The 26115-nt window shown below is 53.5% G+C and overlaps 1 protein-coding gene across 2 annotated transcripts in view; it reads right to left on the bottom strand.

Annotated features, from left to right (window-relative positions):
- Nucleotides 1-2721: 2721 nt before the first annotated feature.
- LRRC4B (leucine rich repeat containing 4B) overlaps nt 2722-26115 on the bottom strand; it is a 50753-nt gene continuing 27359 nt past the window's right edge. For both annotated transcript variants that reach the window (XM_032169021.2, XM_058426012.1), the window contains exon 3: nt 2722-5246. In XM_032169021.2, the coding sequence (XP_032024912.1) occupies nt 3402-5246 (1845 nt within the window). In that variant the 3' untranslated portion in view covers nt 2722-3401. The remainder of the gene's footprint in view (nt 5247-26115) is intronic.

The following is a 26115-nucleotide window of genomic DNA, read 5'->3' as shown; positions in this document are numbered from 1 at the left end:
GTGCCCTGCCCCCTCTCTGGCCGGCCAGGTTGTCATGGAAACTGCATCTTGCTTTGGGTGGGGAGAAGAGATGGTGACAGGGACTCTGGACTCTGTCCCCTCGCGCTCACCTCTCCTCCTTGTCCTCAGGCGGCCAAGGTCTGAGGGAGGCTTCAGCCTGGCAGTGCCCCCAGCCCTCCCAGAGGCAGCGGGAGCCCTGGCTGCGGCTTCTCCTCGATGTGCCCTTGCCTCAGCGGGTCCAACCTCCCCGCAGCCTCCGCTCCCTCCCTCCGCTCTGATTATCCTTCAGTTCACCTTGACTTGCCACCTTTCACTCTGTCCCCCATCGTGCCACCAGCTGCCTCCCATGTGACGTTCTCACTCCCACGTCTGTCCCTCCCGTTCCCCAGCTCGCATCAGCCCAGGAGAAGCCTTCGAGGCCTGGAGAGGCCAAGTGCCCCCAACATGAGCCCCAGCCACTGTGCCTTGAGGGTGCCTGGCATCGGAAATGGCGCAGGCTGCGGTAGCGCGAGCTCCGTGCCCCCAGCCACCACCTGGTACCCGCTGCAGTGTTTCCATGGCAATCAGGATTGGCGCTGGAAGGAGGCTGGAGAGAAAGCGTGAACGGGAGCATGGGGTGGGGGGGGCGGGCACTGGGTGGCGAGAGCCCCAAGTTGACAGGAGGAGAGAGGAGACAGACGCAGGCAGATAGAGAGGGGCCAAGACCCTGATGCGGCACCCAGAGGCTGCCGCTGCTGATAAGGGAGGAATTGGCTTCCAGAGCCAGGAGCCCCGGGTGTGGGAGAGATAAGATGCCTGGGTGTAGACAGAGCCAGGAAGGGGGCAGGGGCCAGGCACCTCATGGAAGTGGGGGTCCTCCCGCCATCTCCACCTTCTGACTCCCCTTGGGGCCTGAATGTCCCCATAGTGCCCATAGCTGCCGTGTACGGGGTACAGGCTGGGCCACTATGAGGGGAGAAGGGGGCTGGGTGCAGGCCTGTGTGTCCTCAGGGCTGTGTCCCTGAAGCCACCTCAGAGTGGGAAAGCACTGGATGGCCCTGCATGGCTCTGTCACTCCCTCTGCCTCCCCCAGCAGCGTGAGATGGCAGCCCTGGCCAGCCCCAGCCCTCCAGGGGCTGCAACTCAGGCGCCTTGACCCCCAAAGAGACATCATCACCCCCTCCCCCAACCCACCCAACAGCTGCCCACTGTGCCGGCAACCCCCCAACCAGGCCCGCTCGGGGTTTGCTCCCTGCCCTCCCAGGGCTCTGTTCCTGCCCTTCTGGGCGGCACTGTGGTGCCCCTGCCGCCCCAGGCCCACCTGATGCGGACCTCCAGCCTCCCACTGAACCGGCCAGAAATACAGATCCTGTGCCCCAGAGGCCGCAGCCCCAGCCTCCCACTTGGCCTCCCTCCCCTTCAGCGCGCCCTCCTCCGGAGCAGCCTTGGGGGGTCTGCAGTGGAGACACGCACTCTGGATTGGGCCCTGTTGTGGGTTGAACTGTCACCCAGAAAGGGAAGCGCAGAAGTCCTGACCTCCAGGGCCTCAGAATGGGACCTTATTTGGGAATTGGGTTTTTGCCAAGGATGGAGCTGAGGTTATACTGGAGGCGGAGGCTCCTGGTCCAGTCTGACCTCTGTCCTTGTAAGAGGGGAGGTTACGCAGGCTGCAGTGGCTCACGCCTATAATCCTAGCACTCTGGGAGGCTGAGGCAGGTGGATCACTTGAGGTCAGAAGTTCGAGACCAGCCTGGCCAACATGGTGAAACCCCGTCTCTACTAAAAATACAAAAATTAGCTGGCTGTGGTGGTAGGCATGTGTAATCTCAGCTACTCAGGGGGCTGAGGGAGGAGATTCGCTTGAACCTGGGAGGCAGAGGCTTCAGTGAGCTGAAATTGTGCCACTGCACTCCAGCCTGGACAACAGAGCAAGACTCTGTCTCAAAAACAAACAAACAAACAAACAAACAAACAAACGGTCAGTCGTGGTGGCTCATGCCTGTAATCCGAGCACTTTGAGAGGCCGAGGTGAGTGGATCACCTGAGGTTAGGAGTTCGAAACCAGCCTGGCTAACGTGGTAAAACCGCATCTCTACTAAAAATACAAAAATTAGCCAGGCGTGGTGGCACATGCCTGTAATCCCAGTTACTCGGGAGGCTGAGGCAGGAGAATCACTTGAAGTTGGGAAGCAGAGGCTGCAGTGAGCCGAGATCACACCATTGCACTCCAGCCTGGGCGATAAGAATGAAACTACATCTCAATTAAAAAATAAATAAAAGAGGGGGAGTTGGACACAGACAGACGCACACAGAGGGAAGAGATGAGAGGCTACAGGGGCAGGCGCTGGAAGACTGGGGTGATGTGATACAGCCACCAGCCAGGACAGCCTGGGGTCACCAGAAGCTGGCGAGGCAGGAAGCTCCCCTGAGGTTCCCCCAGGTTTCAGAGAGAGCGTGGCCCTCCTGGCACCTTGATCACTTCCAGCCTCCAGAACTGTGGGACAATAGATTTCCTTTGCTCTAAGTCTCTGCCTGGGTTTGGGTGCGGTGTGGCGGTGCTAGGGGAGGAGTTTAGGAAGAGAGGGAATCAGACCTTCTCTGGGGTCTCCAAGGTGAAGGCTGAGGGGCCTAAGACCACCCGGAGGTGCCCTGCACCCGCCCTCCCGACCGGGCTGCCAGGCTGGCTCTCCAGCCTCTCCTTCCGCCCCCACCCACATTCACTTTGTTTTCTCTCCTCCGTGTTTTCATGACCAAAAAAAATATTTTTTTACTTTTTCCATGTTTTTTTTTTAAAGTAATTACAGAGCAGGTAGTCGTTGACGCAAACCTCCCTTCAGTATCAAAAGTGTCTGTGGGGCAGGTGGGGCTGGGGCGGGTGGAGGCTGCCACCCCCTGCCGACGACAGGGACCGCCGGCCGGGAGCAGAGCCGGGCGCTGGGAGGGGAGCTCTGGCGACGTGTCCATCTCTTCAGTTTTGAGGGCGGAGGAGTGGGAGGGAGGGACGGGCGTCAAACTGCAAAAACTGAACCGTAAAAGGAGGGTGTTTGGGGCCGAGGGGAAAGGACACCCCTGGAAAAAGCTCCTCTCTCCCCTGGAAGGCGGCGGGCCGGGAACGCTTGGTGGGAGAGCGAGGAGGAAACGCGGAGAACTCAGGCCACTTCTCCTGGGTCCCACGTCCCCTCCCGTCACCGGGGAGTGGCGGGGGTGAGGCGAGGACCCCAGAGACTCCGCTCCTGGAGCCCCACCCTGTCCTTACTGGGGGTCCGAGCCCCAGATGGGGCTGGAAGCCGCCTCTCCCCAATTCCCTGCGTGGTCCCAGAAGGTGGGCTGGGCTGTGGGAGGGAGGGGTCCCGGTCAGGCTGCGCCCGGGCTGGGACCGGGGTGGGGGGCTCCACGCCTCTTGCCCGCCCGGCCCCGCCGCCTCAGATCTGCGTCTCTTGCACGTTCTCCTTGGAGCCGCTCTTGAAGAGCAGAGGTTCGTGGATGGAGTTGAGGCCAGGAGGGCCTTTGCCCCCGCAGCCCCCGCCGCTGGGGTTGCTGCTGTAGTGCGCCTTGAAGGCGGCAGCCACGTAGTGGTGGTGGTTGAGGTGGTCTCGCTCCAGGGCGGGCAGCGCCAGGTGGCTGTCCCCGCCCACACCACCCCCACTGGCCACGGCGGCCGCGGCGGCCACGGACACGGCCGAGGCGGCGGGCAGCTCGTCCTCCACGTTGATGATCTCCACGGTGCGCGTGGGCCCGTGGTGCTTGTGGAGCTGGTGCTGCTTGCGCAGCTTGTAGAAGGCCACGAGCATCACCGCGGCCATGAATGTGATGGCCACGAAGCAGCCGATGATGATTTTGGTGGTCTTCATGACGTCGTCCAGGTCCTTGAGGGCGTTCTCCGTCACATCCGTGATGGGCACCGTGAACGCCTTCTCCGTGGGCCGCGAGGAGCGCGGGGCGGGTGCCGTGGTAGAAGACGAGGCAGGGCCGGCCGCGTCCCCGGGCCGGCCGCCGCCCCAGACACCGTCAGTCGTGGGCCCTGGCGGTTCCTTCTCCGTCCCCCGCGGCTGCAGGGCCTCCTCTCCGGGCTGCGTCTCCAGGGTCTCCACGGTCACCGTGGTGAAGTAGGTGTAGCCGCCACTGCCCCCTCCAACACCACCACTGCCCCCAGGGCCGCCCCCGCCGCCGCCGGTGCCCCCGGCCGCCACGGGGTCCACGGCCGAGACGTTGAGTGTGGCCGAGGCGGTGGTGTTGCCGGCTGAGTTCGTCACCATGCACGTGTACTGGCCCGTGTCCTGCACGGTGACGTTGGTGAAGTTAAGCGTGCCGTCATGCAGGACGGAGATGCGCACGCGGTAGGAGCCGTGGGTCATGAGGGTGCCGTTGGGCGTCAGCCAGTTGACGGAGGTCATGGAGGTGCCCGTGCGGCATTTGAGCTCGGCGGCCATGCCCTCGGTGACGTTGAGGTCCGTGGGCGGCTCCACGATGACGGGCGCGTAGCAGGTGAAATGCGACTGGTCCAGCTCCCCAATGTAGCGCCCCTTGAGGCCGGCGGGCGCATGACAGCGGGCGCAGCACGTCGTGTTGCTGGGCACCGTCTCCTTGAGCCACCAGCTCAGCCAGAGCACGTCGCAGTTGCAATGCCAGGGGTTGTGGTTGAGGTGCACGCGCTCGAGGCGGTGCAGGGGCGTGAAGAGATCGTGGGGCAGCGACATCAGGTTGTTGTGGGACAGGTTGAGCTCCTCCAGCGACTTGAGGTCGTCGAAGGCGTTGCGCTCGATGGTGGCTACCTGGGCGTGCATAAGCCACAGCTTGCGCAGGCTGGTGAGACCCTGGAAGGAGCCAGGGCGGATCAGGTCCAGCCGGTTGCCCGACAGCTCCAGCTCCTCCAGGCGCACCAGGGCAGTCAGGTTGGGGATGTCCTTGAGGTTGCACATGCCCAGGTTGAGGTAGCGCAGGTTGACCAGCCCCTCGAAGGCCGCCTCGGAGATGTACTCCAGCCGCTTGAGCTCGCCCAGGTCCAGGCGCCGCAGCGAGGGCACGCGGTTGAAGGCGTAGGAGGGGATGCTCTCGATGGGGTTGTTGCGCAGCCAGAGCTCTCGCAGCTTGGACAGGTACTCGAAGGCCTGCGTGGGCACCGTGGTCAGCCGGTTGTCAAAAAGCTCCAGCGTGTTGAGGCTGGGCAGCCCGTTGAAGGCGCCCACCTCGATCTTGCGCACCAGGTTCTTGCTCAGCTGCAGAATCTCCAGGTGCCGCAGGTGCTTGAACGTGTCCGTCCGGATCACCTGGTGAGAGGGAGACAGGGATCAGTCACGGAGATACTGACGGGGACCGTGGGGGGATCATCAAGGTCCCAGGCGCAGGTGGGGCCGGGTGGCTGGATCTCCCGTGCTGTGCTGTGACAGTAGGACCATATTGCAACATGGTTTGATGAGTTTCTTATAAAGTTAAAACTGGAGTCAAGGCTGGGTGCGGTGGCTCACGCCTGTAATCTCAGCACTTTGGGAGGCTGAGGCGGGTGGATCACCTGAGGTCAGGAGTTTGAGACCAGCTTGGCCAACATGGTGAAACCCTGTCTCTACTAAAAATACAAAGTTAGCCAGGTGTGGTGGTGCGTGTAATCCCAGTTACTCAGGAGGCTGAAGCACGAGAATCACTTGAACCCAGGAGGTGGAGTTTGCAGTGAGTCGAGATAGTGCCACTGCACTCCTGCCTGGGCAATAGAGCAAGACTCCTTGTAGAAACAAAAAAACTGGATTCAAGAATTTTGGGGGACCAGGCACGGGGGTGGCTCATGCCTGTAATTCCAGCACTTTGGGAGGCTGAGGTGGGCAGATCACTTGAACCCAGGAGATCAAGATCAGACTGGGCATCAGAGCATAGACCCCATCTCTACAAAAATTAAAATAAAATAAAATAAAATAAATTAGCCAGGTGTGGTGGCATGTGCCTGTTGCTGGGAGGCTGAGGTGGGAGGATTGTGTGAGCCTGGAAAGTGATGGCTGCAGTGAGCCCTGATCACGCCACTGCACTCCAGCCTGGGCAATGAAGTAATACGCTGTCAAAAAAAAAAAAAAAAAGAAAAGAAAAGAAAAGAAAAACGAACAAACAAGAAAATGAAAAAAAGGGAAAAAAGATAGTTACTTATAAAGTTAAAACTGGATTCAAGAATTTTGGGGACAGCCAGGCATGGTGGCTCACGCCTGTAATGCCAGCACTTTGGGAAGCCGTAGTGGGTGGATCACCTGAGGTCAGGAGTTCGAGACCAGCCTGGCCTACATGGTGAAACCCCGTCTCTACTAAAAATACAAAAATTAGCCGGGCGTGGCGGCACATGCCTGTAATCCCAGCTACTTGGGAGGCTGAGGCAGGAGAATCGCTTGAACCTGGGAGACAGAGGTTGCAGTGAGCTGAGATCGTGTCACCACACTCCAGCCTGGGTAACAGAGCGAGACTCCATCTCGAAAAAAAAAAAAAAAGAATTTTGGGGGACAGGCACAGTGGCTCATGCCTGTAATCCCAGCACTTTGGGAGGCCAAGGTGAGAGGATCACCTGAGCCCAGAAGCTTGAGGCCAGTCTGGGCAACATTGGGAGACCTTGTCTCTACAAAAAAGAATTTAAAAAGAAATATAAAAACAAGAATTTTGGGATTGAGGAGGAAAAAACTTTTGAAAAAAAAGGTAAAACTGGAGTGGCCATCCAACCCGGCTGTTCCATTCCTGGGTATTTCCTCAACAGAAAAGAAGGCAGATGTCCACGCAACGGCTTCTACGTGGGTGTGCACAGCATTTTTTTCTCAGGACTGCCTAAGCTGGAGACGTCCCAAATGTTCATCAGCAGGTGAATGGACAAACACTGCGAGGTGTGGCCATGTGAAGGATGCTGCAGCTCAGCCACGAAAGGGACCTGGCTACTGTGACCCCCTGGATGAATCTCTCAGCTCAGCCACGAAAGGCACCTGGCTACTGATGACACTCTGGATGAATCTCTCGGGGGTTACGCTGAGCAAAAGACGCCGAACACAAAGGAACTGGCGCGGTGGAGCCGTCCACACCATGCTCTGGGTGTTCTAAGTGGGCGTCTCTGCATATGTGGGTGGGTGAGGTATCTGGGGCAGACAGGGAAGGGCATGAGAGAGCTTTCTGGGGTGACTGAAACGTGCTACATTGGCGTGGTGGTTACATGATGGAAAGCGACTGTTAGGACTCCCCAAACTACACTTAAAATGAGGATATTTTATTCCATGCCAGTGATACATTCTTTTATTTTATTTTCGAGACAGAGTCTTGCTCTGTCACCCAGGCTGGAGTGCAGTTGCACAGTCTCAGCTCACTGTAACCTCCGCCTCTCAGGTTCTAGCGATTCTCCTGCCTCGGTCTCCCAAGTAGCTGGGATTACAAGGGCGTGCCACCACACCTGGCTAATTTTTGTATTTTTAGTAGAGATGGGGTTTCACCATGTTGGCCAGGCTGGTCTTGAACTCCTGACCTCATGATCTACCCGCCTCGGCCCCCCAAAGTGCTGGGATTACAGGCGTGAGCCACCGTGCCCAGCCAATTTTGTATTTTTAGTAGAGACGGGGTTTCACCATGTTGGCCAGACTGTTCTTGAACTCCCAATCTGAAGTGATCTGCCTGCCTTGGCCTCCCAAAGCGCTGGGATGTTACAGGTGTGAACCACCGCGCCCGGCCACTATACATAGTTTTAAAAATGAAAAAAATAAGGCTGGGCATGGCGGCTCACACCAGTAATCCCAGCACTTTGGGAGGCGGAGGTGGGAGGATCACTTGAGCCCAGGAGTTGAAGACAAGCCTGGTCAACAAAGCAAGACCCCCATCTCTACAAACAAATACAAAAATTAGCCCTGTGTGGTGGCATGCACCTGTGGTCCCAGCTACTCAGAAGGCCAAGATGGGAGGATCGCTTGAGCCCAGGAGGCCAAGGCTGCAGTGAACTGTGATCGTGCCACTGCACTCCAGCCTGCGTGACAGAGGGAGATCCTGTCCCCAAAATAAATAAATAAATAATAAAAAATGAAAATACTAATACCAGCAACTAAGACACATTGAACACGTCTTTGGTGCCAGACACTGTTCTAAATGCTTTGTGGGTAATAACTCTTTTAATCCTCCAAACTGCCCTGTGAGATGGGCACTATTACCAGTCCTTATTCAATACCTACAATTCCAAAATTCATAAGGCCCTAACAACCAGATATTTCCAAACTTTGACACCAAATCCCACTTGGCAGCAAAATCCGATCAGAACTCACATGAAGCTATTCATTTATTTATTGTATTTATTTATTTATTTTGAGATAGAGTCTCTCTCTGTCACCCAGGCTGGAGTGCAGAGGCGTGATCTCGGCTCACCGCAACCTCCGCCTCCCAGGTTCAAGTGATTCTCCTGCCTCAGCCTCCCAAGTAGCTGGGATTACAGGCACGCATCACCATGCTTGGCTAATTTTTTGTATTTTTAGTAGAGACAGGGTTTTGCCATGTTGGCCAGGCTGGTCTCGAACTCCTGGCCTCAGGTGATCCACCCGCCTTGGCCTTCCAAAGTGCTGGGATTACCGGTGTGAGCCATCGCGCCCAGCCACATGAAAGTAAAGCTTTTATTGATCCCACTCATGACTATCCAAACATTTCATTCTAGAAATTCCCATGTTTCAAGACCACTAAGATATTATAAAACCTATGCTATCTATTACTACGTTTCTAATATCAGAATGTCAAAACGCATCAGACCTCAAGAGTTTCACACGAAGGATGATGAATTAGGCCCAGGGAGGTGCAGTGACTTGCCCAAGGTCACACAGAAGTGGACAGCTGAGTTGGGATTGGATCCAGGCCCTCTGGTTCCAGAGTCCTGGCTCTTGACCTCTGACCCTGGCTGCCGCCTCTCAGGGCTGAGGCTGGGGTCCACAGGAGGGGCAGTGCTGGGTCAGAGCATGGGAGACAGGATCTCACAGGGTCCTCACTACTGATGACCATGCCGGGTGCACTGAGGCCCAGAAGGCCACACAGCCATTGGATCATATGTGCAAAGCTCAGACAGTGGTGGCGTGTGCCAGGGAGAAGGGGACAGACACTGGGGGAATGTGGTGTTACAGTATTAATGGAGGAAACTGAGGACCTCAGATGCATCCTGTGTCACCACAAAGAAGCTGAAGAATTAGGTATCAGAGTATATGCACCAAAAGAAAAAAGAGAAAAAGAGGCCGGGCATGGTGGCTCACACCTGTAATCCCAGCACTTAGGTAGGCCGAGGCGGGCAGATCAGTTGAGATTGGGAGTTCGAGACCAGCCTGGCCAACATGATAAAACTCCGTCTCTACTAAAAATACAAAAATTAGCTGGGGGTGGTGGTGGGTGCCTGTAATCCCAGTTACTCGGGAGACTGAGGCAAGAGGGAGGCGGAGGTTGCAGTGAGCCGAGATCGCGCCACTACGCTCCGGCCTGGGCGACACAGCGAGATTCCACCTTAAAAAGAAAAAAGAGGCCGGGCATGGTGGCTCATGCCTGTAATCCTAGCACTCTGAGAGGCCAAGGCAGGTGGATCACCTGAGGTCAGGAGTTCGAGACCAGCTTGGCCAACATGGCGAAACCCCATCTCTACTAAAAATACAAAAAATTGGTCAGGCATGGTGGCAGGTGCCTGTAATCCCAGCTACTTGGGAGGCTGAGGCAGGAGAATCTCTTGAACCCGGGAGGCGGAGGTTGCAGTGAGCCAAGATGGCCCAGTTGCACTCCAGCCTGGGTGACAGAGTGAGACTCTTAAAAAAAAAAACATAAAAAAAACTGGAAGGACATACTCCAAGCTTTTCTTAGTAGTGAAGTTTATCTGTTGGGAATTATGGACAATTTTTATTCTTTTGTGATTTTTTTTCCTCAATGAGCAAAAATTACTTCTATAGTAAGCAGGAATAAAAACAAAACCAAACCCAGATATACCTGAGAGGCACCCAGCATTAAGAAATGGTAATATTCGTGGCATAGGCACAGTCATCAAATAATAATAATTTATGTCGGTGCTGTCCAATAGAAATAGAATGTGAACCACATGTATAATGTTTGGTTGTTTTATTTTAAGACAGAGTCTCACTGTGTCACCCAGGCTGGAGTGCAGCGGTGCAGTCTCTGCTCACTGCAGCCTTGACCATCTGGGCTCAAGTGATCTGCTCACCTCAGCCTCCTGAGTAGCTGGGACTACAGGCACGTGCCAGCACACCTGGCTAATTTTATTTTATTTTAATTTTTTGTAGAGATGGGGTCTCCCTATGTTGTCCAAGGTGGTCTCAAACTCTTGGCCTCAAGCGATTCTCCCGTCCCAGCCTCCCAAAGTGCTGGCATTACAGGCGTGAGCCACCACACCCAGCCCACATGTGTAATTTTAAATTTCCTAGAAGCCACATTGAAAAAAAAAAAAAAACCAAACAGGTGAAATCAACTTTACTAATATATTTATTTAGCTCATCACGTCCAAAATACTCTCATTTGAACCTGTCATTAGCTGAAAACTTGCGATTGAGCCATTTTACACTCTTTATGGTGGAGCTTCGAAATCCAAGGAAACTCAACACGTGTTTCACACCCAGGGCGTCCAGGGCGCCTCTCAGTAGCAACGCACGCAGTCCCCGAGCCCAGCCAGCAGCCCCGATGCTGGCGGCTGCCCTGTGAGATGCTGCAGGTTTACTCGGCGCTCAGGGACGCTCTGCGGACACAGTCGCCTTTTGTCCATCCAGCAGCCCTATGAACAAGGACTGTGACGGCCCCGTTTTAGAAGGGAGGAAACAGGAGCCTAAAGAAGTGGCTTGCTCCATGGCAGAGCTGGGCAGGGCTGGCCAGAGCCTGCGCCCCTCCCCGTCTTGCTCGGCCACCTCACACCCACCCATCGCCGTTCCCCGTGGACAGACACGGAAACAGAGGTCACAGATGTGGCGTGAAGAGCTGGGCCCTGTTCAAATCCCGCCCACCCCGTCCTGGTTGTAGGGCCTGTCACTTGAGCTCTCTGTACCTCCTGGCCCACTCTTACCATGAGGAGGATGATGAGAAGCACTTCGGAGGGTGAGGGAGAGGAAATGAAGTCCCAGTGTTCAGGGGCGCTCAGCACATCGTTATTCTCGTTGTTACTGTTATCGTTGGCCTTGAGAAACTTGTGCCATGCCCTTGGGATTACAACCCTGAGCCATCCACTGAAAGGCGGCTCTTAGGGCCAAGAACTGCCCTTTTTTTTTTTTTTTTTTTTTTTGAGAGAGAGTTTTGCTCTTGTTGCCCAGGCTGGAGTGCAATGGTGCAATCTTGGCTCACTGCAACCTCCACCTCCCGGGTTCAAGTGATTCTCCTGCCTCAGCCTCCCAAGTAGCTAGGATTACAGGCATGCACCACCATGCCTGGCTAATTTTTGTACTTTTTTTTTTTTAGTAGAGACGGGGTTTTACCATGTTGGCCAGGCTGGTCTTGAACTCCTGACCTCAGGTGATCTGCCCAACTCGGCCTCCCAAAGTGCTGGGATTACAGGTGTGAGCCACCCTGCCTGGCAAGAACTGTCTTACTGCATCCATTCCCGCAGAAAATCAGGGCTGCCCCCATCCTGGCCCCCTGTCCTCTGATTCCCTGTTCCAGCCTCTCCTCTCCATGCCAACGGCCCCAGCTGCACCTCAGCCCTCTGCCTCTCCCACCAGGCCCTAGAAAGGTCTGTTTAGGCAGGGCGCATGCCTGTAATCCCAGCTATTCAGGAGGCTGAGGCAGGAGAATCGTTTCAACCCAGGAGGCGGAGGTTGTGGTGAGCTGAGATCGCGCCACTGCACTCCAGCCTGGGCAACAAGAGAGAAGCTCAGTCTCAAAAATAAAATAACAGCATAGAATAGAATGAATAGAATAGAATAGAATAGAACAGAACAGAATAGAATAAAGGTCTGTTTATACCCACAGATCCCCTGTCCCTCCCCTGGGCCCTTCACAATCCTCCCGGGACTGCCCGTCAGTCCCAGCACAAGACTCTCCTGTGCCATGCTGTGCTGCCCACCAAGGCGACAATGACAGTGAGAGCCCATAAGACACAGTCTCTGCCCTGGAGCCGCTCATCCGCCTGGCACCACCTTCTCCTTCCCCCACTACTTGTTTCCCCCACCTCCTGTTCTGGCAAGTCCCTGAGCCCAGCAGACACACCCCTGCCTCTGGCCTTTGCACCTGTGTTTCCCTCTGCCAGGAACACCTCTCCTGCTTTTTTCCTGGATACCTCCCCCCATCTGTCTTTCAACACCTAGTTCCAGGATCACTTACACGGGAGGATGTCCTGGTCCCGTCTACCCACCCCAGTCCGGTCAGGGATCCCCGGGGCTGGGTTCCCTGGAGCCCAGAGTCCAGGTGCCTCCAGGGAGGGCAGGGACTGGGTCCCAACCACAGGGCGTCTTGCCCAGTGAAGGACTCCATGGCCTCAGAGTGAAAAGGATAGATGAAGGCTGGGCGCAGTGGCTTACGCCTGTAATCCCAGCACTTTGGGAGGCCGAGGCAGGCAGATTACTTGAGGTCAGGAGTTCCAGACTAGCCTAGGCAATAAGGCGAAACTGTGTCTCTAAAATAAAAAAAATTTTTAAAAAGTAATATATACTCATTTAGGAAAAATGTATGAGAAGAAAATAAAAATTGGCCAAAATACATCTACCTAGAGTTAATTTATGTTAATCATTTGGCACATTCTTCCAATTTTTTCTATGCATATTATGCAGGGATATATTTTTTCATTATCTTTTACTTTTTTTTTTTGAGATAGAGTCTCACTCTGTTGCCCAGGATGGAGTGCAGTGGCACAATCTTGGCTTACTACAACCTCTGCCTCCCGGGTTCATGCAATTCTCCTGCCTCAGCCTCCTGAGTAGCTGGGATTACAGGCACACGCCACTACGCCCGGCTAATTTTTTTTTTTTTTTTTGAGGCAGAGTCTTGCTCTGTTGCCCAGGCTGGAGTGCAGTGGCGCGATCTCGGCTTACTGCAAGCTGAGCTGCCTCCTGGGTTCACGCCATTCTCCTGCCTCAGCTTCCCGAGTAGCTGGGACTACAGGCACCCGCCACCACTCCCGGCTAATTTTTTGCATTTTCAGTAGAGACGCGGTTTCACTGTGTTCGCCAGGATGGTCTCGATTTCCTGACCTCGTGATCTGCCCGCCTCAGCCTCCCAAAGTGCTGGGATTACAGGCGTGAGCCACCGCACCCGGCCGTATTTTTTTTTTTTTTAAGTAGAGATGGGGTTTCATCATGTTGGCCAGGTGGTCTCGAATTCCTGACCTCAAATGATCCACCTGCCTCAGCCTCCCAAAGTGCCGGGATTACAGGTGTGAGTCACTATGTCTGTGCTTGATTTCTTCTTTTCTTCTTTTCTTTTTTTCAGACAGAATTTCACTCTGTCGCCCAGGCTGGAGTGCAGTGGTGTGATCTCAGCTCACTGCAACCTCTGCCTTCTGGGTTCAAGCAATTCTCCTACCTCAGCCTCCCGAGAAGCTGGGATTACAGGTGTGCACCACCACGCCCAGCTAATTTTTGTATTTTTAGTAGAGACAGCATTTCGCCATGTTGGCCAGGTTGGTCTCGAACTCCTGACCTCAAGTGATCCACTCGCCTCGGCCTCCCAAAGTGCTCGGCATCCCAAAGGGATGACGGGCATGAGCCACCGCACCCGGCCGATTTTTTTCTTAATAGGCTTCTGCCTTGTCTAACTTCCCAGAGTGAACATGGCTAGCTTTCAGAACTGAATGAGACCTCTGTGAATGCTGTTTCACAGGCAGGAGGGTGTGAATGTGTTTGCAGGGAGCTGGTGGGTGCTCAGCCTGCAGGACGCAGCCCGAGGATGGGCTGGGGCAGGCCTTGTGGGGCAGGGAGAACGGCGGAGTACAACAGGAATGCCTCTGCAGGCATGGGTCCTGAAGGTCATTTGGGTCCCAAGCCAGCCTGGGGTCTCTGCACCCAGCCGGAGATGCGACTGTGCCTGTGCATGAGGCTGGGGGCTGTGGGCATCTCCTGTCCAGGGCAGGAGAAGCAGGGGCTTGAGAATGTCTCTGGCCTGACTGGGCTGGAGCTCTAAAACTGGCCCCTCTGCCAGGGGACCCCCCAGAGCTTGCATTTCTTCCTCGGAGAGAATATCTGGGGAAGAACCCAACCTGGAGCTTCTCAGAGCCAGTTCTCAGAGCTCGTTCCCTGGGACGCTAAACACCAACAGCAAAAAAACACTCTCTCATATCAATGCATCAGGAGCCTGCACACTCCCTCCCTGAGACTCCAGTGCACCTGGCATGTTGGAGCTCTGTGAAGCCCAGTGGGAGACAGTGGCTTTGTTTTGCTCAACTCCAGTTTTCCCAGACATAATACACGTGGGACCCTTCTCACCAAACGCCGCTTATCACCTCCCTGGGAAATGCTGGTGATCGACAAAGCAGGCGCTCGGTTGCTATTTCTATTAATAATAATAACATCAATAATAATAACAGGAGGAGGAGGCCCCGGTCATCACTGATCGCTAGGCAGAGAATGAGGTGGACTTTAAAAGAAAGCCTGGACCAAGAGGCCGGGTGCAGTGGCTCACGCCTGTAATCCCAGCACTTTGGGAGGCCGAGGCAGGCGGATCACTTGAGGTCAGGAGTTCAAGACCAGCCTGGCCAATGTGGTGACACCCCATCTCTACTAAAAACACAAAACTTAGCTGGGCATGGTGATGCACGCCTGTAATCCCAGCTACTCAGGAGCCTGAGGCAGAATTGCATGAACTTGGGAGGAGGAGGTTGCAGTGAGCTGAGATTGTGCCACTGCACTCCAGCCTGGGCGACAGAGAATTGTCTCAATAATAATCATAAATACAGAAAGAACAAAGGTATTGCTGCTGCATGTGCTGTCAAGAGGCCCCTGGAACTTTCCCCCTCTTTGGGTTACACTGAGATGGCCTGGGGCCCCCTTTATTCCCAGCAAACACTCCATGCCCCACCCTCCCCTCCCTCCCTTCAGGGTCCCTGTTCTCAGTGGGCCCCCCTAGCTCACCTTCCCCGTCCAAAGCGGGGCTGCAGCCTTGCCCATGGGTCGGCCAGCAGGGCCAGGTGGCTTCATGCCTTTTAATGCCTTGCAGCGAACTCCCCCATTTCCCCTCCATCCCCACAGCCCAGCCCCGCCTCATCCTCTCTCCCTGGGCCCGCCGCAGCCTCCTGCCTGGCCTTCAGTCTTTCCCCTCCAGTCCATCTCTGGGGTCCTGCTATGCCAGAGCTGACCCTGCCTCTGCCCTCCTCTAGATGCCTCCGGGGCTCCCCAGTGCCCTCGGGAAGTTCAGCCTGCATTGGAAGCCCTGCCTGGCATCTGCCTTTCTCCCTGCTCCCCTCTGCATGGCCCCTCACTCGCAGCCCTCACTCAGATACAAGTTAGCCAGGATCAGCCCTTGGACCGTCTCGCCGGGCACTCCACCTTTGCACATGCTGTTCCCTCTGCTCAGGACGCCCTTCCCTTTCATCCACCTGGAAGGCTCCTGCTCACCCTCTTGAACCCAGCCCAAAGGTCTCCACTCATCCCCCATAGCTTATTGATTGAATGGAGTTAAGCAGGCCTGCAGCTGCAGAGGTGGAGAGGGGCCGTGGTCTGTGAAAGCGCCTCACAACGTCAGCCTTGCAGAGCTGCTCTGAAGGCTTGAGGTGAGACTCACTCCGCTCAGGGCTTGGCACCTGGAGGCGTGTGCTGGGCACAGGCGATGATGCCCTGCAGGGCACGTGTTGCTAGGCTTTTTTTTTTTTTTTTTTTTTTTTTTAGACAGAGTTTCGCTGTTTTCACCCAGGCTGGAGGGCAGTGGAGCCATCTTGGCTCACTGCAACCTCCATCTCCCGGGTTCAAGCGATTCTCTTGCCTCAGCCTCCCGAGTAGCTGGGATTACAGGCATGTGCCACCATGCATGGCTAATGTTTTGTATTTTTAGTAGAAACGGGTGGGGTCTCTCTATGTTGGTCAGGCTGGTCTTGAACTCCCGACCTCAGGTGATCCACCCGCCTTTGCCTCTCAAAGTGCTGGGATTACAGGCGTAAGCCACTGCATCCAGCCTAGGCTCACTTTTCAGAGAAGGAAGATGGCTCAGCGAGGCCACAGGACCAGGAAGTGGCAGAGCCAGGGTTTGAGCCCTGGGCCTCAGCCCCCTCCGTGCCCGCCTCCTGCCTGCAGCTCCCGGAGCCTCTGCAGCACCCCAGGCTCCTGCTGACTCCCCCGGCAGCTCCAGCTCCGGAGGTGAGCATCACACGCCATTTCAGAGACAGGAGACCAAGGCTCAGTGAAGTCAAGTGACTCAGCAGGGTTGCCGGTCCCGGGGAGTGTGCACCTGGGGCTCCAGCCCACAGTGTCTGTTTTCCAAGTCTCCTTGGTGCCTCTGGACAGAGGACCGTGACAACAGCATGGCCATAGGCGGACAGCCTGAGGCTGCTTGGCGCTCAGCCCGCCGTGACCCAGCTGCAGAGGGAAGGGGGTGTGAAGGGAGATGAAGGGGCACTCCCAAAGGGAGGGGGTGGGGTCCCCCCGCCAATCACTTTAATAATGCAGTTGAGAACTAAGTGGGATGGGGGTGTTGCTGCAAAGGGAAGCCTGGTTTTGTTGAAACATGTGGCATAGGGCTGCTTTAAATAGGGAGTCTCTTTATTTTGAACAGAATTCCAGTCTATTCTTTCTCCTCTTCTCTGCAGAATGCCTGCTGAGCAGCCTCGTGGGGGATGGTTGAGGCTGGGTTTGAATCCTGGCTTTGCTGCTCACCAGCTCGAACTCTCTGGTGGCCTCGGGCAAGTGTCCTAACCTCTCTGAGCCCGCTTTCCTCACAGGTACCATGGGATTATTGTGATGCGTGGACAAGACAGTGAGTGTTGGGATGAGATAATGAGTGTGTGGGGCATGGCAAGCATGCAGTAATATATAGTTTTTCATTGTTAATTCAGTTGATAATGGTCATTAGCACTGGTTCTGGCCAGGCACAGTGGCGACACCTGTAATCCCAGGACTTTGGGGGGCCAAGGCGGGAGGATTGCTTGAGCTCAGGAGTTCGAGACCAGCCTGTCCAACATGGTGAAACCTCGTCTCTACAACAACAACAACAACAACACCCACCAAAATTTACCCTGGCGTGGTGGCACACTCCTGTAGTCCCAGCTACTCGGGAGGCTGAGGCAGGAGAATCACTTGAACCTGGGAGGCGGAGGTTGCAGTGAGGTGAAATTGCACCACTGCACTCCAGCCTGGGTGACAGTGAGACTCTGTCTCAAAAAAATAAAAAAACAAAAAACACTGGTCCTGTCTCTGGGCTTCCAGTTTCTCCCTCAGCATCTTTCCTCTACACTGGCTGTCAAATGACCGGAAATGCAGTTCAGACCTTGCCACAACCCCGCTCCCAGCCTCCCATGGCTATCACCCTCGACAAAGTGTCAGAGGCCCTTCAGAACCTGCCCTGCTGCCCTCTCCTTGACTCTAGCCATAGTAGGGAGAAGAGAGATGCATGGGGTTCCCTCTGCTTGCCACACTCTGTCCAGCCTCTCTGCCTTTGCACAGGCTCTGCCCCTTTTCTATACTGTCCTCCTCCTTGTTCTCTGGAAAATTCCAATTGCCTTCCTTGGAAAAGCCCTTTTTGACCCCTGGTCCCTCATCAGTCACACACACACACTCTCTTATTAGATCCCTATCGCAGTGACTATAATTTGGTTTCACACGTCTGTCTCCTTGTCTAGGCTGTGAATGAGTTTGAGTAGAGACTGTGTTGGGATGACTTCTGCATTCCCAGAGTGCTATGCAAGGCCAAGTTCATGACAGACTTCGGCCAAGATCTGCTGAATAAACAGACTAGAGTGTTTAAGGCTCTTACTGGGGAACACCCTGGTTGTGCTAGTCCCTGTTTCCCTCACGCTTTTGGGCCTGGGTGATAATGCCAACATGTCAAAATCATGTTGCTATCAATATGACAGAACCTGGGAACGGAAAAGCATTGGTGTTCTGCTTCCAATCTATTCTGCTTTTTACCTTCCTGTGCACATCTGAGATCATTAAAGCTACATCACCTTTCTTGTGTTTGTCATCATTTTTACTTTCATGATTTCTGTCCTCATGTTTTAGGTATGTCTTTGGATTTTAAGTCAGTCTGAAGTCCTTGTCTTTTAACTGGAAGTTTAGCTCATTTACATTTACTATAATTACTAATATATTTGGAATTCTTCCTATAATGTTATTTTGTGCCTTTTAATTGTCCTGATTTTTTGTAGCTTATTCTTTCCCCTTTCCTGTCTTCTTTGTATTGATTGAATTTCTTATGATTCCATTTCTTCTCTCTACTGTTTTAGAATTTATATATTTTCTCCTTATTTAGTGGTTACCCTTAAAATTTAACAGGCATATCTAACGACCAAAGTCAGTTAATTCTTCTCTCCTCCTCCCAAATAATACAAAGCTGATCTCATCTCTGACTCTAAAACAGAGACATCCTGGTCAGCTTCCCAATAAGGTAAAAGCCGGGGGGGGGGGGGATCATAATTTGTTAAGTGCCAATTATTGCCAGAGCTGTGCTAAATCCTCTGAGGTATGATCTCATTTAATCTTTGTGAAAATTCTGTCACATGCGGGTTATCAAGCACATACCCCTGCTCCCTTCATATCTGGTGGTTCATAGCTGAGAAAACGAAGGTTCAGAGAAGTAAAGTCACTTGTCCCCAGTCTCACAGGCTCCAAAGTTGCAGAACCAAGACTCAACATCTCCTTCTCCTGAACATAGACGTGGAAGTCTCCACCACACCTACCCACCCTCAACTGAAACAGTTGGGCTGTCTGTGGGCTTCACAATGCTTTTTGAGCTGTGGGGCCCACTCCTTCTTACATTACCGTGTATTGTTTTGCTCATTTGACATAGAGCTGCTATGTGTCAAGTGTCATACTGGGCTCTGGGGATCCAGCTGTGGACAAGACAGACAAAGCCCTGTCTTCCTAGATCCTGGCCTCAGAGAAGAAGAGAGACACTAAACAAAACTATTATGCAAACAATCATTTAACCAGCAAAGGTGCACACAGATCCTGGAGGTTGCCCTGGTTGCAGGGGGAGGCAGGCCTGGGGCCCCTCCAAGGCCTGATTTGAAACACCGTAGACCAGATCACCTCTGAAGTTGTGTCATCACCCTCATGGCCCCCACACAGAGTAGGATGGGCAAGGTGGGGATTGGTTCTGGAAGCAGGGAAATCCCCCTGCCCCCTCACCCTAACATCTTTGGCCTGACGAAGATGTTGACATTTTGTCCTACAGTAGAGGACCTAGGCCTGGGGCCACCTCTGACAGCCACGTAGCTGCCCCCACTTCCAAGTTTCCTGGATCTTCAGCCCCCATCTGCTGAGCCCACCTCCACCTACGCCGGGCTCTGGGCCAGATCTCAACGACGCAGATGTGAATCTGGCAAAGGACGTGGCCCCATCAATGACTGCCTTCTAACCCGATGGGGACTTTCCTTTTATCCTGCAACTTGGCCTGTGTAGGATGTAGGGGACTTTCCACTTTGGTTGCGGTAGGTAAATATTACTAAAGCTGAAAAAAATCCCACTGAGATCTGTTGGGGTTTTTAAGAAAACAAATTGTCAAGAAATTCCTTATTAAAAATGTAACTGTGGTAAGAAAACAATTAAGTGAACTGTTCATCTTAACATTATCAATTGTATTTATTTATATTTATTTATTTATTTGAGACGGAGTCTTGCTCTGTCACCAGGCTGGAGTGCAGCAATCTCGGCTCACTGCAACCTCTGCCTCCCAGGTTCAAGTGATTCTCCTGCCTTAGCCTCCCAAGTAGCTAGGATTACAGGCACACACCACCACACCCAGCTAATTGTTTGTATTTTTGGTAGAGACAGGGTTTCACTGTGTTAGCCAGGATGGTCTCGATCTCCTGACCTCATGATCTGTCCGCCTTGGCCTCCCAAAGTGCTGGGATTACAGGCGTGACCCACCACGCCCGGGCTATTTATTTATTTATTTTAAAGACAGGATCTTGCTCTATTGCTCAGGCTGGAGTGCAGTGGCGTGATCTCGGCTCACTGCAGCCTCCACCTTCTGGGTTCAAGTGATTCTCCCACCTTAGCCTCCTGAGTAGCTGGGATTACAGGTGCAAACAACCACACCAGGCTAATTTTTGTATTTTAGTAGAGACAGAGTTTCACCAAGTTGGCCAGGCTGGTCTCCAACTCCTGACCTCAGGTGATCTGCCTGCCTCTGCCTCCCAAAGGGCTGGGATTACAGACGTGAACCACTGCACTCGGCCTGTTTTTATGTTTTGAATATAATGAGTCAATCACAAAGGTTTAGCAAGCTTACTGTTGTCTCTGTGTGTGTGTGTGTGTGTGTTAATTTTTTTTACATTCAGATTTTAAAAACCGTTATTTGTCACATCAACTGTCTTTTTTTTTTTTTTTTTTTGTATTTTTAGTAGAGATGGGGTTTCACCGTGGTCTCGATCTCCTGACCTCGTGATCCGCCCTCCTCGGCCTCCCAGAGTGCTGGGATTACAAGCGTGAGCCACCGCGCCCGGCCCACACATCAACTGTCTTTATGATGACTTCTCATATTTCTTCCTGGTCCCTGAGACAAGGAACTTGTGCCTCCCTCTCCAACAGGGACTTCCCTGACTGCCATGCCTGGCAGCACTGCAGGGGCCATTGTGGGCCCTTGATGCTCACACTGACTTGGCTCAGGCCTAGACGTCCCTGTCTCCCTCCTCCCATTCATCCTCCTGGGAATGGCCTCCTGAGCCTTTCTGGGGCGAGGGCCTGGCCTGGGTGGAAAGTCTGGCTGGATGGCTACCCGCCCCCCACCCTCCCCACCACCAGGAACCCAGAGAGGCATCTGAACCTGGGTGTGAACAAGGGGATGAGATCTATATCAGAGGCATGTGCAAGGCCAAGCAAGGCAGCAGGACTTTGCCTAAGGCCCCTGCGGGTGGAGTGGGAGAGCGGGGTTAAGCTGAGGCACAGGCCATGGTTCTACACCTCTTCCTGGGCAGCCTTCCCTGGCCTCCCCTCACTCCCAGCCTCTCCTGCCCTATGCTCAGCTCAGCAGCCCCCCGCCAGCTCATGCACGCTGCCACTGGACTTGTTCACCTTCTACTTTTTTTTTTTTTTTTTTTGAGATGGAGTCTCGCTCTGTCACCCAGGCTGGAGTGCAGTGGCATGATCTCGGCTCACTGCAACCTCCGCCTCCCAGGTTCAAGCGATTCTCCTGCCTCATCCTCCCGAGTATCTGGGATTACAGTAACATGTCACCACACCTGGCTAATTTTTGTATTTTTAGTAGAGATGGGGTTTCACTATGTTGGTCAGGCTGGTCTCAAGCTCCTGATCTCAAGTGATCCACCCGCCTCAGTCTCCCAAAGTGCTGGGATTACAGGCGTGAGCCACTGTGCCTGGATGAGACTTGCTCACTTTCTGAACCACCTCTTTCTGCACGCAATGTCGAGAGGGCAGGGATCTCTGTATATCCTGCTCTCTGGGCCTTGGGTGGTGCCTGGCATACACTAGGTGCTTAATAAATGAATCAGGGCTGCACTGAATGCTGCAGATGGATTAGCCGGGGCTGTTCAGACACAGGAGGAACAGTCCATGCAGGGAGAAGGATGCATGGGTCTCAGCTCCTAGTCTTGCCTCAGGGTGGTGATGAGACCATGACGTCTTTGTGAGGATTAAACTGTCTTGATATCTGTAAGCCATGGGGAAGAGCACCTGGCACAGGGCAAGCATATCTGTGTCTGTGACTATTTATTTATTTATTTATTTATTTATTTATTTATTTTTGAGACGGAGTCTTGCTCTGTCCCCCAGGCTGGAGTGCAGCGGCGTGATCTCAGCTCACTGCAAGCTCCGCCTCCCGGGTTCACGCCATTCTCCTGCCTCAGCCTCCCGAGTAGCTGGGACTACAGGCGCCCGCCTACACGCCCGGCTAATTTTTTGTATTTTTAGTAGAGATGGGGTTTCACCGTGTTAGCCAGGATGGTCTCGATCTCCTGACCTTGTGATCCGCCCGCCTGGGCCTCCCAAAGTGCTGGGATTACAGGCTTGAGCCACCGCGCCCGGCTGTCTGTGACTATTTAAAGGCAGGGCAAGTTTCTGGAAGGGTGGGAAAGAAGGGGCTGGGGTAGCTTCTGGTGCCCAGTAGAGGGTGCCCCTGAGCTTGGTGTAGCTGAGAGCGCCAGGAATACTCATCCTGATCTGAGATGGGGACAGGGTGGCTTGCAGAAAGGCGTCCCCTAGGAGGAGTTGGTGTGGCGACTCCAGCTGGGTGTGGTGGCAGGGGTGTGCGGGTACAGGCTACAGCTGGAAGGCTAGGAAGAAGCTGGGGCTTCTGGATAAGCAAGGACAAGGCCGGAGCCAGGCTGGGCTGTGGGGATGCAGACTGGGACTCAGTGGCCGTTCTGAAACTGAGTCACCAGGGCGCAGCGCCAGGGATAGCTACGAATTAGGAAGTGTTAGGAATCGCATTGAAAAAACCAACTTCTGCAGCCAGCCTGCCTGTCTGAGTCCCAGCTCCGTTACTAACCATGGGACCAGGACTGTGTGCAAGTGTCTTACTCTCCTATGCCTCAGTTTCCTCATCTGTAACATGAGAAGAATAGGACCTACTCAGGGGGCTGTCGTGAGGCTGAAATTCACTGACCCTGAAAAGGGCTTGGAGCAACGCTGGAGGCCCAGCTGACATTCTCCCGCCCACCCTCGCTGAGCTGTAGAAATAATTGGTCTATTTTCTAGACGAGAAGGCAGGTTCAGAGAGGTGACTCAAGGCCTTAGCGTCATTCGTGGAGGGGAGAACGCGGGTCTTGTGCCTCTCAGGCGTCTCAGGCTGCTCAACAGAGATGTGGGACTGATACTCCCACCCGGCCCGGCCCGGGCCTGTCCCGAGGCTCAGGGGCCGTGTGGCTTTGCAGGACGCCAAGCAATTCTACGCGTTTGTCAATTTAACTTTAACAGGTGTGAGCCACCGCGCCCGGCTGACTGTTCTTTTCTGTAAGTGTGCTGTGAGTCATCATGAGAAAAAGTTAAGAAGAAACTGACAAAGTATGGGAAACCCTATTTGAAAAGGGTATAAACTGAGGCTCGGAGTGGTGACAAGGATTATGTGGGCCCCGAGATGGCGCTGCCGAGGGAATGAAGAGGATGACAGCTGGAATGAGAGCCAGAGAGGCCGCAGTTAGACACGAAGTCTCAGCAGCCTGGGAACGGACGGCAGAGGGCGCACTGCTCCCTCCTATCCAGAGCACCTCCTGGCTGCTGCTGGTCGCAGGCCCGCGGCTGGGGAATGTCCCAGTTGACCTCAAGAGAGGTCAGCTCCTAGATTCCCCCCTACAGATCCTTCCTTCCGCCATTTTCTTTCTTTCTTTCTTTTTTTCTTTTTCTTTTTTTTTTTTTTTGAGATGGAGTCTCTCTCTGTTGCCCAGGCTGGAGTGCAGTGGCACAATCTCAGCTCACTGCAACCTCTGCCTCCCAGGTTCAAGTGATTCTCCTGCCTCAGCCTCCTGAGTAGCTAGTACTACAGGCATGCACTACCACTCCCAGATAATTTCTGTATTTTTGGTAGAGATGGGATTTCGCCATGTTGGCCAGGCTGGTCTCCAATTTCTGACCTCAGGTGATCCAACCGCCTCGGCCTCCCGAAGTGGTGGGATTACAGGCGTGAGCCACCGCGCCTGGCCCTCCCACCATTTTCTTCCTTAAAGGGCTCTAACTGGGAAAAGTCTGTCCAATCGAAAGCTCCATGTTGCATGCCCCTGGAGGGATCAGCCGCCTGGAAAATGCGAACTAGTGGGTAATTTAAAAGCCATTCTTGGTATTTGCCTTGATAATGCACTATGGCCGGGGTTTTTATTTGGTTAGTTTGGGTTTTTTTTTTTTTGAGACAGAGTCTCGCTCTGCCACCTAAGCTGGAGTGCAGGAGTGCAGTGGCACAATCACGGCTCACTGCAGCCTCTGCCTCCTGGCCTCATGCAGTCTTCCCACCTCAGCCTCCCAAGTATCTGGGACTACAGGTGCGTGCCACCACACCTGGCTAATTTTTGTATTTTTAGTAGAGATGGGGTCTGGCTATGTTGCCCAGGCTGGTTTCAAACTCCTGAGCTCAAGTGATCCACCTGCCTTGGCCTCCCAAAGTGTTGGGATTATAGGCATGAACCACCGCGCCCGGCCTTTCTCTTTGCTTTGTTGCCAGGCTGGAGTGCAGTGACACTATCTTGGCTAACTGCCACCTCTGCCTCCCAGGTTCAAGCTGTTCTCCTGCCTCAGCCTCCCAAGTAGCTGGAATTACAGGTGCCCACCACCACGCCTGGCTAATTTTTGTATTTTTAGTAGAGATGGAGTTTCACCATGTTGGCCAGGCTGGTCTCGAACTCCTGACCTTGTGATCCACCTGACTCGGCCTCCCAAAGTGCTGGGATTACAGGCGTGAGCCACCGCGCCCGGCCAGGTTTTGTTTTTTGTTTTTGCAACAGAATTACCATCCTGTAACTGTCCCACTTTGGCTGTCTGGGCCTGGCTTCTGCACGCTGATTCTCAGGGTGGGACAGACATATATACCTTCTGAGGCACAGGGCAAGCCCATGGGGGCTACAGCTTGCTGGGCAACCTTGGATAAGTCACTCAGAGCCTGTGCCTCCATTTCCATGTCCATAAGATGGGAGAAGTCATGCTGCCCTCACAGGAATAAATGAGGTTGGATGAGCACTCCCTGACCCCTGCTCCAGGTAAATGCTTTGAAATTTTCGTTTCTTTTTTGTCATTTAGGAAAAGATGAGCAAATTCCAGTATAGCCTTCTTTTTTTTCTTTCCAGCTTGCATAGGATTTTATACTTGGTATTTTTAAAGCTTAATTTGTTCTGATTATAAAAGTTATTGGCTGGGTGCAGTGGCTCACATGTGTAATCCCAGCACTTTGGGAGGCCGAGGCGGGTGGATCACAAGGTCAGGAGTTCGAGACCAGCCTGGCCAGCATGGTGAAACCCTGTCTCTACTAAAAATACAAAAATTAGCAGGGCGTGGTGGCAGGTGCCTGTAGTCCCAGCTACTCGGGAGGCTGAGGCAGGAGAATCGCTTGAACCCGAGAGGTGGAAGTTGCAGTGAACCGAGATCGCGCCACTGCACTCCAGCCTGGGGGACAGTGCGAGACTCCGTCTCAAAAAAAAGAAAAAGTTATTAAATGCTCTCATTGAAGACAATCTAGAGAATAAAGAAACATAAAGAAGAAATTAAATATCCCTGTAATACTAATGCAAAGAGAAAAGACCCTGTTGACCTTCCTGGGTGTTTCTGGGTCTTTTAAAATATATCACTTAAGTTTTGAAAGTGAATTGGAGATCCTCTTCACATTCTTTGAAAGCTTGGTATTAACGTTTTGAGCATTTCCCCATGTTGTCCACTATTATTTGAAACTATGTTTTAAATAGCTGCATAATATTCCATTGTAACGGGCACAGTGATTCATTGAACCCAGGGGTCCCCAACCCCTAGGCCACAGACCGGTACTGGCGGGTGGCCTGTTAGGAACCAGGCTGCACAGAAGGAGGTGAGCAGCGGGCGAGCGAGCATTACTGTCTGAACTCTGCCTCCTGTCAGATCACTGGTGGCATTAGATTCTCTTTTATTTACATTACAAAAAAATTTTTTTTGAGACAGAGTCTTGCTCTGTTGCCTAGGCTGGAGTGCAGTGGCGCGACCTCAGCACACTACAACCTCCGCCTCCCAGGTTCAAGTGATTCTCCTGCCTCAGCCTCCAGAGTATATGGGATTACAGACACCTGCCACCACACTTGGCTAATTTTTGCATTTTCAGTAGAGATGGGTTTTGCCATGTTGGCCAGGCTGGTCTCGAACTCCTGACCTCAGGTGATCCACCCACCTCAGCCTCCCAAAGTGCTGGGGTTACAGGCGTGAGGCACCACGCTCGGCCAGCATTAGATTCTCACAGGAGCGTGAACCCTACTGTGAACTGTGCAGGTGAGGGATTTAGTCTGCTTGCTCCTTATGAGAATCTAATGCCTGATGATCCATCACTGTCTCCCATCACCCCCAGATGGGACCATCTAGTTGCAGGAAAACAAGCTCAGGGCTCCCATTGATTCTACATTATACTGAGTAGTATAATTATTTTATTATA

Source organism: Hylobates moloch, unplaced genomic scaffold (assembly GCF_009828535.3).
Source record: "Hylobates moloch isolate HMO894 unplaced genomic scaffold, HMol_V3 SCAFFOLD_12, whole genome shotgun sequence".
Lineage (NCBI taxonomy): Eukaryota > Metazoa > Chordata > Mammalia > Primates > Hylobatidae > Hylobates > Hylobates moloch.
This window is presented reverse-complemented; position numbering and strand designations above follow the sequence as displayed.